General features: G+C 46.1%; 1 protein-coding gene across 5 annotated transcripts in view; it reads left to right on the top strand.

Annotated features, from left to right (window-relative positions):
• The window catches only part of MID1 (midline 1), a 550,482-nt gene that overhangs the window by 480,005 nt on the left and 54,458 nt on the right, over positions 1 to 16,019 (top strand). For all 5 annotated transcript variants that reach the window (XM_047843917.1, XM_047843915.1, XM_047843918.1 and 2 more), the window contains one exon: positions 2,664 to 2,759. In XM_047843917.1, coding sequence (XP_047699873.1) covers positions 2,664 to 2,759 — 96 coding nt within the window. The remainder of the gene's footprint in view (positions 1 to 2,663; positions 2,760 to 16,019) is intronic.

Here is a 16,019-nt window from a genome sequence, read left to right as displayed (position 1 = left end):
TACTCTGGTCTCCGACCATAAAATGATTGGTGGCATTTTTCTCCTTTAAAATATTTCTATTTGAGACTCTTTGAGTGTTTGACAGTTCGTGTTGGTCTTCCAGTCCGGATGAAATATGTGCAGAACCTCCCTCTGAGTTCCGAACACATGAGAATTACAGATAAAATATTTTCAAATGGATTTTAAAGCCAACAACCGGGGCACCCGGGTGGCTCAGTCGGTTGAGCGTCCGACTCCGGCTCAGGTCACGATCTCACAGTTCGTGGGTTCGAGCCCCGCGTCGGGCTCTGTGCTGACAGCCCGGAGCCTGGAGCCTGCTTCGGATTCTGTGTCTCCCTCTCTCTCTCTGCCCCTTCCCCGCTTGCGCTCTGTCTCTCTGTCTCTCTCAAAAACAAACAAACAAATAAATAAGACTAATCGTGTATAAACACACGAGGAGAATCTCCGAGGACTGGAAATGAAAAGAAATGTAGAATGGTGAGGGAAGGCTGAAACTGGGCTGCTCATGAGAAGTGGGGACGAGACAGAGCAGTGGGGACCTGAGGGGCACACGGCGGAGACAATCCCGCACGGGACAGGAGACCCAGGACTCCCCAGGTACATCCTGGACTCGTCGCTCCCACCTTCTCTGGAATTGGATCCAGATAGAATTCTCAGGGAAGGAAACAGAGGCACCGAGTCATACCGGGATCTGTGCCTCTCTGACACACGGGTGTCTCGTGGGAGGGTCCTCGCCAGGGAAACAACCTCGAGCCCCGTCATCAAGAGTTCGGGTTCTTGGGAAGTGTTGCACGCAGGAAAATATGGAATTGCTTTTTTTTAATTTTCGAATAGGCTGAGGAATAAATAAGAATGTTTCGTTCTCTTGAAATTATGAAGGAGGGAATTGCATCCTGGGAACAGGAAGAGAAAGTAATTCAAGAAGAGGGAGCTGTGATAAAGAATCCTCGGGAGGGGCGCCTGGGTGGCGCAGTCGGTTGGGGGTCCGACTTCAGCCAGGTCGCGATCTCGCGGTCCCGCGGTCCGGGAGTTCGAGCCCCGCGTCGGGCTCTGGGCTGACGGCTCCGAGCCTGGAGCCTGTTTCCGATTCTGTGTCTCCCTCTCTCTCTGCCCCTCCCCCGTTCATGCTCTGTCTCTCTCTGTCCCAAAAATAAATAAACGTTGAAAAAAAAAATTAAAAAAAAAAAAAAAAAAAGAATCCTCGGGAAATGAAAAAGGTGGTCCTTGGAATAAAAAGAATCAGGCAATAGGATAAAGACCAGATTAATAGGCTTAACTTGCTTAAGAATGACCAGAGAGATTTCTGCTTCCGACTTACACATCTTAGCCGTTAAATAAAAGTGATTATGTTCCTGAATACACCTTCCTAAATCTAAAATTTTGGAAAGTAGGAGAAGTAAACACTCTGAGAAAGCAATTTCACCGTGTAATGAGCTATTATCACCTTTATGAAGTTGTAAATTTTCATAATCCGCCCCCCCATACTCTTTTCAAATCCTTTCTCTCAGATGGCATTACAAATCCTCGATCTGTTTTCTTTTCCACAAAATTTCCTTCTGTCCCATATGTCCGCTGAATTTGTGAATTGTCTGGCTTTTGAAACACATAGTCGCCCTAATCCTTGGCCCTGATCTTGGTCCGTGACATTGTTCTAACCCCTGCCCGTGGAACGCGCTTCACGCTCCCTCGCCCGTCCTTCCACCCACGCCCACCCTTCCCGACTCAGCGGAAAGACTGTGCCCTCCGGGAAACCTTCTCCAGGCGGCCCCGACTCTGCCCCTTGGCTCGCTTAGAGCATCTCTCACCCAGCGGCAGTGCTCTCTCCTTGTGGACGCGGAGTGGGAGTCTCTATTTTTGCTTCCCCAGTATCTCTCAGAGTCTGGCTTTTCGTAGAAACTCCGTAAGCACTTGTAGGAGTGGATAAATGAATGGCTGGCATAAACGGAGAATGAGATGTGGGTTATTGTGGTTGAAAATGATGTTTAATAGTCATTGCAGGGAGCTTTAACTTGGATGTTCTCAAGGAATAGGGAATAATTCTAGATTCGTAAGCAGGATAGTGATGTGAAAAATGTGGCCTTCAAGGAAATTTGATCTGGCATTGATAGGTTGATAGGCAAAGAAAAGAAGTGTGTGCAATAAAATGTACCGTGAGTGAGTAAATGTGTGTGGCGAGGACCTCTTATATCTCATAAATGCCTATAAATAGCCATAATGTCAGCGATAGCCGGATAATTCAAACCTTCCTCTGAGGGGCTGGCCTCAGCCTGCCCGTAAGATGGTAAATCCTAAAAATCCAATAATGGTTGATCTGCTGTGGGAATATACTCCTTATATTATTGCTATTTCTGATTCAGGTAAAGAAGTAGAAATCCAATTACCTCCTTTCTCCCTAGTTCGTGACCTATAACTAATTATTCAGGTACATGTGCCGGAGTTCGTACGAGAAGCAGGAACAAAAAGAATGAAATTCGAACCTTTTTTGAAGGTTCTTTTAAATGCAGCTTCTCAAAGCCGAGCTTAAATCTAGAAATCCTTAAAGCTGCATAGATTTCATTGAGGTTTCTGAAAAATGGATCGGCTCTTCCTGAGTATGAGTAATTTTGTGTATGCTGAAGTATTAAAAGTATGCCGCATAATATTTTTCTTCTCTTTTTGAACAGCAAAACTTAGAGAGTAACCTCACCAACCTTATTAAGAGGAACACGGAACTGGAGACCCTCTTGGCTAAACTCATCCAAACCTGCCAGCACGTGGAGGTGAGTGTCTCTGGGCGCTGTGTTTCATGTGAGAACTGCCAGACCGCTGGGCTGGTTTATCCCCTTGGCTTTTGCATTTTTAAGATGGCAGTCTTCTTAAAATTAGATCTTTTGGAGAAGCCAAATAGAAGAGATGCACAAAATCGAAGGAAATAGAACCTCGGAGAATCCCTCCCCACGCACTGCTTTGTCTTCCCCCCACTGCTGTCTCTGCCTCTGTGCTCCCACGACCTTCCCCCTGTGTCTCTGTGTCTATGACCAAACCTCCTTACAGGGACACCAGTCGTCGGACTGGGGCCATCCTACCCCAGCACGAATTCACTTCAACTTGATTACGGCTGCAAAGACCCTACTTCCAAATAAGGTCCTATTTGCAGATACCGGGAGTTAGGACTTGGATGTAATTTTTCCGGGGCGGGGTGGGGGGTGGGGGGGAGAACATGATTCAACCCACCGCAGGTGTCTATAAAATGCATCTTCGCTGTCACATATGTTTCCATGAAATTGACCACTTGTTGGGATTAAGTCAAGAGTGTGCTTCGAATGGATTCACTTGTGGCAAGGGTGTCTCCAGGGAACGTTTTGAGCCTTGTTGATTAAACAACATGGTAAATAACAGTGAACAAGCATAATGTCTTCATTATTGTAGGGTAAAGTGAATATGTGTTATAGGAATAAATGGATGAACAAAATGGAATGATCCGCGTGCTATGTTTTATTTTTATGATGTGACGGCATTTGACGTTTAGGACAATCAGAAAGAATAATTTCTCTCCAGTAAAAAAAAAAAAAAAGAAATTACCTGTGTTTTATGGGGAAATCTTACAAAGCCTTTACAGATTGGGCGATCATTCCATTCAATTTCAGCTAGTGACTTCTTAAAGCACTCAGGGTCTGGTTTCCATTACGGCCGGTAGTGGTTTCAGAACAACGGTCTTGCTCCTAATGCGGGATTAGTTATGGCTCGAATTTACGAAATGCTATCGTTGTAACGTGTAAAACTGCTTTCTATGATGTTCAGCAATTTCGAATGATTGATAGAAATTTATAAGCAGATTTTGTTTTGATGCCAAAAGATGAGATATTTAGCTGTGATAAAGGCTTTCGAAATACAGCTACTTACTGGGGCGCCTGGGTGGCTCGGTCGGTTGAGGGTCCGGCCTCGGCTCAGGTCGTGATCTCCCGGTTTGTGCGTTCGAGCCTCGCGTCAGACTCTTGGCTGACAGCACGGAGCCTGTGTGTCTCCCTCTCTCTCTGCCCCTCCCCAGCTCGTGTGCTTTCTCTCTGAAAAATTAACATACATAAATAAATAAACAAATAAATAAATAAAGTTAACTACTGAATCGATTTTAGCAGGCTTGCAAGGAGACACACGTAGGCCATGAGAAGTTATGCTAGACAAGGAGTAAAGAACATTCATTCATTTTACTGTGTTTCTGAACAAAGCCTCCGAATGGAAAGAAATGCTTGCAGGTGAATAAATTTGGTATTTGGGAAATTTCTTCTAGGCAAAAATGAAAGAAAACGAATTATGAGTAGAAAAGTGATGCTAGGAATACCTATGTTTTTACATGTGTCTCTTATTCATAATTATCAATATTCTCCGAGTGTAACTTCCCAGCAGTTGAGCATCCAGTTCTCACACAATAAACCAAATGGGTCCGTTGAGGATTTATCGAGGTCCCTGATGAAGGACCGGCAAACAGTGGGGGTGGGGGTGGGGATGGGGCGGGAGTGCGGGAGGAAGGGCGCTGGAATCAGGCAGCTGAATGAAATGCAAAACTGGTTGGTGACGTAAAGGGCAGTAAAGTCATAACGTTTGGGCAAAATGAGCTATATATCATCAGTGTTCTCCAAGTGTCCAAGTTGACATTTAACTTTGCAGAGACTAAGCCTCGATGGAGAGTAAATAGAAAGCCGAACTCTGTGACATCCCAGCCTGAGGAGTTACATGACCCTTCCTTGGGCGGCCTTGGTGGAGGATGTTCTCCCACCGCCCCGGCAAGGGCGCACAGTCTTCTTGTTGCCTTATTTCCGCGTGTTGGATAATATAGCTTAACGTGACTTTCTGCTCTGGCTGTTCTGGACACCGTTGATCTATGAGTTGTGTTCACTACACAGATGTTTCCGGGCGAGGGTGTACCTTTTTGCTTCCGGCCGGTGACTCCGGTTGGTTAAAGCGCCACGCTACTCTGTTCGTTCCGTTCGTGTGTGGGGCATCCACTGTGCTGGGTGCCGAGGACCCACCATCTTGTCCAAGACAAAACAGTAACCACAATACCAAATTGGAAACTCCTTGCCGTAAGAGAGGTACGGACTCCGTACTTGGAATTTCAGAGAAGCAAGACGTTTCTTCCAGCTGGGTGTCCCAAAGGCAGTGCCTGATGTGAGCCCGCCTCCAAGGGTAGGCGGCCTTGAAACCGAGGCACGGGGATAGAATGAGGAGTGTATGTGCGCACAGCAAGTAGTTCATTCTGTAGACACACAAGGTGTGTCGGGGGGATCAGTAGGAACCGGCTTTCGAGAGCGGAGAGCTAGGTGGGCTTTAATAATTGCATCCTTGCCTAGCTCTATGTGCTCTTGAAAGTTTAATGAGGGATTGAGGAACACAGAGACTTGGGTAATTTTCACGGCGACAACTGGCATCCCTGATTCTTTTCAGGAAGTGATATTTTTGGCTAATGGAAAGTTCGTATGGACCTCTTAGTGCAAAATGCACTAAGTGCACACCCAAGGGAAAACCTCACAGCACACTACTGAACTCCAAAAAGCCAATGGAGTTTGTCAGGCACTTTTAAATGCAGGCAGTGGAAAAGAATTTCCTGGTTCGCATCCTAGGTTCCTAGACTGTATTTCTTCCTTTTCCTCTTCCTGAAGGTGTCCTTGTTTTCGGGCCTGAGCATTCCTAGGGAAAATAATCCCGTGACTCTCAATTGTTGTAAATCAAATCAATGAATTCCCACCAGATCCTGAGGAAATGCCACATCCTTATAAGTCCACACCTCCTTCCTGGGATTCACTTCTGCTTTTCTTTAGAATGAAAAGAGTTTGAAGGTCTCCCTCCCCCCACACGTCCCCATTGTTTCATAACTTGTTTTTACAGCGAGGGTAAGCAAATGAAATGGCTCTTAGACAGTAAGTACCAAATCTTTTTTTTAATGTAAGTTTATTTTTGTTTATTTTGAGAGAGAGGCAGAGAGCGAGCAGGGGAGGGGCAGATAGAGAGAGAGACAGAATCCCAAGCAGGCTCCGCGGGCAGCACGGGGCCTGACGCGGGGCTCGAAATCACGACCCGTGAGATCATGACCTGAGCCGAAATCAAGAGTCAGATGCTTAGCAGACTGAGCCACCCAGGCGCCCCAAATCTTTTTAAAACCAGAATGAAGGCCGAGGCAGTTCAGGCCTCAGGAGGGGAGAGATACTGAAGGAACAGTATCAGGTAGACCCCCAAAACGTGTGTGCGTAACGTGGTGGCTGGGTTTCTAAAAATGAGTGGGTTTTTAGCCACTGGGCTTTGGTTTCTTCAGAAGAGGAAGACATTAGAGAATTCTCTTGGGATGAGTTTAGCGTTAGTGCGTCTCAGCCTCCTCCCAGTTTTATGTTCAAAATCAGAGGGCCTAGTTTAGTTAAGCAAATACTGACACGTTTCAAGTTGTCCACACATTCTGAGAATCGAGTCCTTTCACAGAGACTGTAACACCTGGGCACAAAAGAGATGTTCCTTTGGGGAATTACAGGTGGCCAGATCAGAGTGGAGAAGACAAAGGCTTTTTTTTTTCTTTAAACAAATTCCTTTTGCCATTGTTTTTCACGCTGAGTTTTTAAAGGATCTTTTTCTTTGATTTTAATGGAAACTTTGTTCTCTTGCTGGCTTTCTCTGAGTCTTGCCACTGCTAGATGACACGTGAAGTGACAGCCTTCTTGGGGGTGAACTAAGGGCAATTTCATTCCATTTTTGCCCGGATATTGGGCTCCGTGAATCGAGAGGGAGGAGGGTAATATGTTACAGTAGCTTGTAGGAAACGGCTAAAAACCTTGATTTGGGAAAGCAGGGGGTCTGTAAAAGACTTTTTCAGTCATTTACCACATCCTAAAAGCACTCAGTTGTAAGCTTTGAAATAAGAGGAAAAATTGCTGGGTTAAAAAGAAACATGAGGTTTTTATGTTTATTTTTTTATTTTTTTTTTATTAAAAAAATTTTTTTTAATGTTTATTCATTTTTGAGAGACAGAGCATGAGCAGGGGAGGGGCAGAGAGAGAGAGGGAGACACAGAATCCGAAGCAGGCTCCAGGCTCCCAGCTGTCAGCCCAGAGCCCGACGTCGGGCTCGAACCCACGAACCGCAAGATCATGACCCGAGCCGAAGTCGGACGCTCAACCGACTGAGCCACCCAGGCGCCCCAGGTTTTATGTTTAAATTAACTTCATTATGCAGTTTTACGCAAAAGCGCTCTCTCCCTCTCTATGGAAACCTTGGCGATTGCTCTGTCCACAGCCATCGCATAAAGACCAGCATCTGAACGCCAAATGTGCTGTTTGTGTTTTGTGGACAGGTGGCTGACCTAGTACGACATATGTCCCGCTGGGGGCCAACTTGAATGTGCAGAGTCATCATCTCTTGTCACTTGCAGATGAGGGTTAGATTCCCACCCCATCTGAGCCCTCATGAGAATGCTCTCAAGGTATAATTAGAGTCAGATTCTGGCCTCCTGAAACCACATCATCCATGGGGTCTCCATCTAAGCGGCTCCGGAATGGCGATCATGTGATAGGACAAATATGGTGGCGTTCAAAACCTGGGTTATGAGCCACTGTGGTAAAGGCTGCTCTCCCACGTTCAAGTCTTAGGATTCCCAGGACAGACGAGAAGAAGATTGACTACTGCATGTGTATAATGGCTATGTATCCAGTTTGCTAAAATGGACAGCTCATGTGCCAAACTCCACTTTTCTCAGCCGTGGAGATTGAGTGTAATTGTTTATTAAAGTAGTATGTAACACATGCTTGCAACTCTTTCCTTAGATTCATTGTTCTTGTCTTTAAAAAAAAGTTTCATAAGGGGGATTGGATCCTGTTGCCGTCTTAGGTATATTCGTGAGGAATTGTGAGAAGACATCAGCAGTAAGTCTTCCAGTCTTGTTTTGGAATAAGAGATCAGTCTCAGGAATGACTGAATATAAGGCTTAGTTAGTTTGGTATTACTTTGAGAATGACATTCCCAAGTTTCAGCTTTGAAAGGTGTTTAAAAACATGATACCGGGAAGCCTGGGAGGCTCAGTCGGTTGAGCGTCCGACTTTGTCTCCGGTCATGATCTCGCGGTTTGTGGGTTCGACCCCACGTCGGGCTCTGTGCTGACAGCTCGGAGCCTGGAGCCTGCTTCGGATTCTGTGTCTGCCTCCCTCTCTGCCCCTCCCATGCTCATGCTCTCTCTCTCTGTTTCTTAATAATAAATAAATGTTTAAAAAAATTTTAAAACATGATCCAAACCTCTCCTCACCTGCTATTCTTTCTACTTTGGATGGGATGAACTATTGTGTCATATTCAGAATCCTACCAGGTGGCTTGGATTGGAGTGTGAGCACATGTACGTGCCTCTGAAGATAACTTCCTCTGAACATATTTCAACGTAGTAATGCAGATTTCCAAAGCTAACACTTAAATGTGAAATAATTGGCCTTAATTGGGGCCCAGTGGATGAGCCGTGGGAAAGAGAGAGAATACATGTATCTTTATTTAAAATTTTTTAGGGGCGCCTGGGTGGCTCAGTCGGTTGAGCATCCGACTTCAGCTCAGGTCACGATCTCGCGGTCCGCGAGTTCGAGCCCCGCGTCGGGCTCTGGGCTGATGGCTCGGAGCCTGAAGCCTGCTTCCGATTCTGTGTCTCCCTCTCTCTCTGACCCTCCCCCGTTCATGCGGTGTCGCTCTCTGTCTCAAAAATAAATACACGTTAAAAAAAATTTAAAAATTAAATAAAATAAAATTTTTAAAAGGATATTTATTTATTTTGAGAGAGAGAGAGAGAGACTGTGAGCATGCGGGGAAGGGGCAGAGAGAGAGGGAGAGAGAGAGAATCCCAAGCAGGCTCCACTGGGTCAGTGTGGAGCCCAATGCGGGGCTCAAACCCATGAGAACCGTGAAATTATGACCTGAGCCGAAGTCAGACGCTCAACCGACTGAGCCACCCAGGCACCCCAAGAATACATATATCCTAATGTGGTTTCTCCCCATAGTATAGGAATTCTTCATCGTGTCTCCCCTACACTATTCCACACACAACCTCCTTGCCTGGAGATCATTCATTCACTCATTCATTCATTTATTTTTGGAGAGAGAATGTGCATGCGCAGGGGAGAGGGGCAGAGAGGGAGAGAAAGAGAGAGAGAGAGAGAAAGCGAGAATCCCAAGCAGGTCCCGCGCTTCAGTGCGGAGCCCAACTCGGGGCTCGATCCCACAACCCTGGGATCATGGTCTGAGCTGAAATCAAGAGTCAGATGCTCAACCGACGGAGCCCCACTTAAAAAACAATTTTATTTAATTTTTTTTCTTGCCTTGAAATATTCAGATGGTGACTAGCGCAGTAAGAATGCTTCTGGCATGATGTAAGGAATAATAAGGATAGGTCGGGACAGATCTAAAAAATGGCCGCTGTGGTTAGTTCTGACTCCAGCTTTCACACGAGATGGTGGTAGTTGAATGGATCCAGTTGCGGGAGGACCGATCGCAGGTGAGAAGGTGACTGTCAGGTAGATTGTGTCTCATGATTGTGCTCGTGCCTGCCCTTCAGAGAGATAAGCGGTCCCAACCGTCAATCTGTCGTTTTGTTACTGAACTAGCCTCTTTTGTCTCTGGGTCTCAATATCTAGCTTAAATTCTATTTCTCAACAAATGAATATAAAATTGCTTTTCACGATAATCAAGCTGAAATCATCTCTGTACCTAAGATAATTACAGAGTGGGAGAGAAATGGGACACATCATCTTTTGCCTTCATTTGATTCACTTCTGTTTTAAATTGCTAAATGTTATAGGGAAAACTGAAGAGCTCTGTTCTGATTTTGAAATTCGCCAGCAAAATAATTGAGTCATGCATATAAAATGTTCGTTAACAAGAGCACAATTGTAGCATTGATTATTTTCGTTTGAAACAGAAATATGAAATTTGAAATTCAGCTATTTAAAAAGCCCGAGGCTACCACTGCGTGTAAAAGGCTTTCAGTGAGGAGCAGCACAAATAAAGATTTTTACAACCAAGTGAGGTAACTTCCCAGCCTGGGAATTTATGATAGAGCTTTTACTATGCTTTTAAAAGTATTTTCACTAGATAGAACATCAGGTTTCTATATAGGAGGTGATGAAAACTATCCTAGTAGCCTAATTCTCTGACCAGGCAAGCTCGTTTGGGGCTGTGGTAAGTTCAAGAAAGCCTTCCGTCTGTTTACGTAGGTTGGAAAGATGGCACCTTGTCCCTCCTTGCAGAATCTTAGATTCCTAGGGGAGTTCTCCCGGCAAGAAACGATCCCATCTGCTGGGAATTGGAAACCCTGTCCAACTCACCATAACAAGCATACTTCTTTGAGATGATCAGTTTGCTCGCTTTAGTAAAGAAAGTTCTTTTTCTCCTCCCCAGGAAGATTGAGGAGTATGTGTAAAGACGAAGACCGAAACAGTATCTATGTTTTGTATTACAATGTGGAGCGAAAAACATGAATTTTAAGGGTGTGTAGCATTTAAGAGAAAATGGCATATTACAGAAATTTGACAGGCGAGCTTTGAAATTCCAATCCGAAACACGTAATTTCTTTTAGACCTGTGATTGTTCCGTTAAAAGTGTAAAACAGTTTGTTTGAGACCAGTGCTGGGAACGTTCAGGAGAAAACTGGAGTTTCGTTACATTTGTAAGTTTAATTTATTAGATTTCTAAGAGCTACTTAAGGACGTGAGAAGGTTTACCTTGTTAGGGTTTTAATTTTACACCGTTAGGCATTTAAAGTGCTTATAAAGTAAGCTGAATATGTTACATTTATAAATGCAATTTAAAATGTTACAGGAATTTGGTGATAAAAATCAGAACAGCGGTTACCCATGGGCTTTCTGGGGTGAGATATTTTATGTCTTGGTCAAATTGTTGGCTATGTTGGTTATCAAAATCCATTGACTTGTCCCTTAAGATTTATGCATTTTCCTTTAGGTAGATTTACTTCCATTAAAAAAAATGAGTACAGGAACTGAATCAACTAATTAATATATGGCATTGACTGTTTAATGGAGTTATGTCTGTTCAAGTTGAGTGAGTTAAACATTGATTCAGGATCCCCCCGAGAGTGATGATTCTTGGTTTTATAAAATTTGTTGGATTTATGAATAGAATAATGAGATTCACCATTTGAATTTAAAAGCCTAAGGAAAACACCATGACGATTTGTTGATACAGGTACAGTCAGTCCTTGGCCAAATATCCACGTGCTCTTCAAACACATGTCTTCCGTCTCCTGGTCGGTTGGACTCCTCGGGAAGCAGGGCGCTATCTTTCTTTTCCTAGTATCTCCTGCGTTCAGCACACGGCACGTGGCCAGGGATGAGAAATCAGGACTCTCCCAGAGAGACCAGCTGCCTCCTTCTGCCCTCCCTCTGTCACTGGTGCATTTGTGTCGATCAGTGCATCAGATGAATTCTCATCCTGAAGGGCAGAAAAATGGTCCTTCATCTTCTTTTTTTAAATTTTTTTGTTTATTCAGTTTTTGAGAGAGACAGAGCACGAGTGGGGGAGGGGCGGAGAGAGAGAGGGAGACGTAGAATCCGAAGCAGGTTCCAGGCTCCGAGCTGTCGGCACAGAGCCCGACGCGGGGCTCGAACTCACAAACCACGAGATCATGACCTGAGCTGAAGTCGGAGGCTCAACCTACTGAGCCACCCAGGTGCCCCGAAAAAGGATCCTTCTTGAGAAGACGGTACACAGGACAGGGTCTCTATGGTGGCACATCTCAGCAGCCATAATTCCTGGCACAAGGGCCCTGTCACTGGCAGAGGGCTAGGAGGACGGAAGTCAAGGATGAGAGAACTGTCCATTGGGTCGTTGCTGAGCCCTTAAGGGAGGTCTGAAGATGGCTTACAGGCTGACATTTTCTTTTTTTTTTTTATGTTTATTTATTTTGACAGAGAGAGAGAGCACGAGCAGGGGAGAGGCAGAGAGAGAATTGCAAGCAGGCTCCACACTGTCAGCGTGGAGACTGATGCGGGGCTCAGACTCACGAATCGTGAGATCATGACCTGAGCCAAAACCAACTCGGACGCATAAACGACTGAGCCACCCAGGTGCCCCTAGAATGACATTTTCAGTATTAGGCTCTCTTGATCTTCAAACACACGTTTGAAGCGCGCGCGCGCGCGCGCGCACACACACACACACACGCACACACCCCCCAGAACCTCAAAATCGGCAACTGACAAGCATCTGAATTCTCTGGTCTTTCCTTTTCTCTTCCAGACCAGGTTAGATTCCTTCTCAGTGTCCTTTGGGCAAAGCCCAGCTTGTACGGTGACAGTGCTCTGTAGTTTGTGTCCCATCTCCCTCCTACCACCCTCAGCACCGTCATGGGCACCAGCTCCCCAGTTTCAGAAAAAAACCTTAGGAGAGCAAGTAAGCAGGGACAGCTTCAGGGAGAGACGGCGACTCTCAGTTGTCGTAAATCAAATCAAGGAAGTCAATTCGAAGAAGGTCAAGAGCAGACCACCCCTCCCCAGAGTTAAGCCTCCAAATTCACCTTTTTGCCTTAGCCGGGCTCTGTGTGAGTGCGGTGGGTCATCGCCAGCTCTCCGCGACGGGCCTCAGCGTGGCTTTTCTCAAGGGGCAGTAAGAGTCTGGCTCCGGGGTTTCTGGTGCAGTTAAATCTGTGTGCAGCCGGCGTGTGTGCTAGTTGTTCTCTAAGGGAGTCATCGTCTTTGGAGGGCAGAGTTTGGGCCCGCGTGCCACTTTGCACATCGTGGGCACCCAGCAAGTCCCTAGGATGGCCACCGCTGACGCCCTCCTCGTTCTGGGAGAGGTGGGAGCGTCGTCCTTTCCTCTCGCGGACATTCCTCAGCTACCCAGACCGTTGCGGAGATCTCTGGAAAGCAGTAGCTTTAACCCCCTAGCCTGGGAGCCGCGAGGGACCGCATGGAAAGTTTAGTTGGCTGGCAGAATCCTAAGAAGCACCGAATGAAGACTTGCGTGGTTCCTAGTTTTATAGAGAGAGCTCGCAAGGGCAGTGTTGGCACGATCATTTTTGGTGCAAGATGTTTCTTTGTGCAGCATGCTACCTGAAAATAGCGGCGCCGAAGTGACGCTCTCCGAGAGGAAGGTGGTGTTCTCTCATACCGGTGACACAGCCTCCGTCCCATCTTAACGAAACGCTGACCTGGGTCAGGCTCTGGCTACTTAAACAAAGGTCTGCTTTAATTTTTGCAGAATAAAGTATTTTTGCCTTCTGTTTTTCATGAAATGGCCTTAAAGAATTCCTCTTGTTTGTGGTCTCGAAAAAATCAGAACTATGTCCGTGAGGCCCGCCTTGAAGGCTTCCATGAAACAATAAGAAGGCTTTGTTCTTGGTAATAACATTAAAGCAAGCAGTGTTTCCATTACCTGGCAGGATGCCGCCTGCCCGCCACCCCCTGATCCTGACAAATGTAAACAGAACATTCTGTTTCCCAGTTAGGAGGTGAGAAGACAGCATCTTTCAGGTAATGGAGGGAGGGAGGCAGGGAGAGAGAGAGAGAGAGAGAGAGAGAGAGAGAGAGAGAGAGAGAGAGGCACTTCTTCATGTAATCCCTAACTTAAGTATTTTAAGATTCAGTTTTACTCTAGAAGACCGTACATATTAAGCTTAGAACTGGAGAGCCATTGTTTTAAAAAGACAATAATAATTTCCCAGTGAGTTGGAATGATGGAAAATCCAAGGGTCTCTAGATAAAGAAATACATATATTTTAGTCTGACTCACTAGATTTCACGTGTTTTCTTTTCAGGCAACTTTGCCTGTCATTGCTCAGCTTTAGACCCATTTGTGGCCAGTTGTAAATGAACACTTGTGGGTAGATTGTGGCCCGAAGGAAAAAACAACCAAGGTCAGGATAGACAGCACGGCCAGATGCAAACTCTGTTCAGCCCTGCAATTAGTCAGAAGTCGTTGGGGCTGTAGAACAAACTGGATGAGTGGGACACCGGTGCCCTCTGACCCCCTCTAGATCTCTTTCTTAAGAAACGTCCAGATCGTCGTCCCCTCTGATGTAGGCACTTCTGTCTGTAATGGTCAGTGCCAGGCGCTTACAGCGCTCACCAGTCCTATGTTTCCTGGCCCGAGAGCTTCTGGAAGCCCGTAACACTCTGCCTGGGGGCTCCCCCACCCAGGGTGCCCAGCCGTTAACTCCAGAGAATTACTGCCCAACCACCCCCGACAGCCTCCGACCAGCCACCCACGGGAGATATTAGGTAAATCCCACCCTTCCTCCCCATCAGCAGGACCGCTCTGAGTTTCCCAGTCTCCCACCGGGATTAATCTGCAGTCGGCCACCGTGGTCTCGGTCAGGCACGCGCTTCTGGCTTCATGCCCTGTCTCACCTCCCCACCCCTACTGGTGTTCCCTGGCAGCTACTTATATTTCCATCCCTGTCCCCTGCCCTGCTTCCTGGAAGCATCTCTTTGCCACCCCCCCCCCCCCCCCCCCCCCCCCAGCTCACGTGTTCGGTTTCCCTAAAGCCTCCTGTCTTTGACTTTATTTGACTAAATGGGAATATTATTAAACACTGGGCATCACAGATATTGAAAGATCAGTCTGCCTGCTTCTGCCGGCATTCCGGAGTGACGACACCCAGGCAGGGCTTCCTAGATGTTACTTGGGGACGCGTCCGAAAGACAGAACGAAGCTTAACATTTTCCAGTCTTGCGCCCAAGTGCGAGTCCTACCGGTGATACAGTCGAGTGTATTTCACGTAGTGTGAGGGATGCTGAAGAGCAAGGTCTGATCCTCGTCCTCCTTAACTTTGCGGGGCGCCAGATGGCATCTGTCTTGGAGTAACTCAAGCCCGAATAGGACTTCAACCTTGTATTTTTCCAGTCCATCACTACTCGGGAATCGCGGCACAACAACTAAAAAGAATGCCACTTAATGAGAAATGACACGTGAGACTGAAAATGAGTAATGTAAGGTCATGGGATAGAAGCTTCCTCTTTCCATTAGAAATGACTTCCCTTCCCCGAGACGGATCACCTCTGTCCTCCCCGGCACTCCATTAACTGTCCCGCGCTGTAAATAATTTTTTTTAGCTTCTGACCACATTGCGATTTTTGCCAAATACATGAGTTGAAAAGTACTTCATAGAAAGCACCGCTTTTCAGAAACTTTATGAAAAAGACTTGATAGGCCCAAGTGTCCGTGACAGGTTAATAGATTTTTTTTTTTCTTCATTCTGTGTGCCCAACCCAAACGGAAGGGTGTGGAGCATTTATTTTATAACGTGTGTAATTAATAAGAGAGAGGAAGGGAGGAGTTTATTGTTTTTGAATGAATTACGAGCGACACCTTCCATTCCGCTTCTTCATTTTGGAACCGCTTTGAAGGAAACCGATATCTATCAAGCACCTACTATGTGCCAGAGAGCTGACGGATATTTTCATTGAAAGTTTGCAAACGAGGAGACCTTCCTACACAGATTCAACACGTTTTTCACAGCAGCGGCTCTTTGATTACAAAGTCCATGCTCTTTTCCCCTTTGCTCGGGGTTGGCAACCTAGGCCCCTTGGGCCAAGTCCGACTCGTCACCGGGTTTCACAAATAAGGTTCTGTTGGAGCGCAGCCACACCCATCTGGTTCCGTATTGTCAGTGGCTGCTTTCACACTACAACAGCGGCATTGAGTAGTTACAACAGGGACCATATGGTCCGCAAAGCGGAAATATTTACCATCTAACCGTTTATAGCAAAGTCTCTCACCTCCTGCGGTACATCATGGAAGGCTCTCCTCTGTCCCCTTCCCGTTGCATCAGGAAGGAGCCCTTAAGAGAATGCATTGGGGATTTGAAAATAACTCCCCAAATTCTGGAGTTAGTCCTCATGTGCCATTGTTTTGGTGAAAGACGTAGACGGGAAAAAATGTGGATTCCTGCTACTAAGTCCCCCAGGTAATCAGCACAGGCTGACCGACCGGTCCTGGAACTCGTACTATTGCTCCTGTGTGGACATTCCAGATAAACAGAATCTCTTAACAATGGTGGCAGTTAACATTTATTG

Source organism: Prionailurus viverrinus, chromosome X (assembly GCF_022837055.1).
Source record: "Prionailurus viverrinus isolate Anna chromosome X, UM_Priviv_1.0, whole genome shotgun sequence".
Classification (NCBI taxonomy): domain Eukaryota; kingdom Metazoa; phylum Chordata; class Mammalia; order Carnivora; family Felidae; genus Prionailurus; species Prionailurus viverrinus.
Note: the sequence above shows the minus strand (reverse complement) of the source record. Positions and strands in the feature narration are given on the sequence as shown.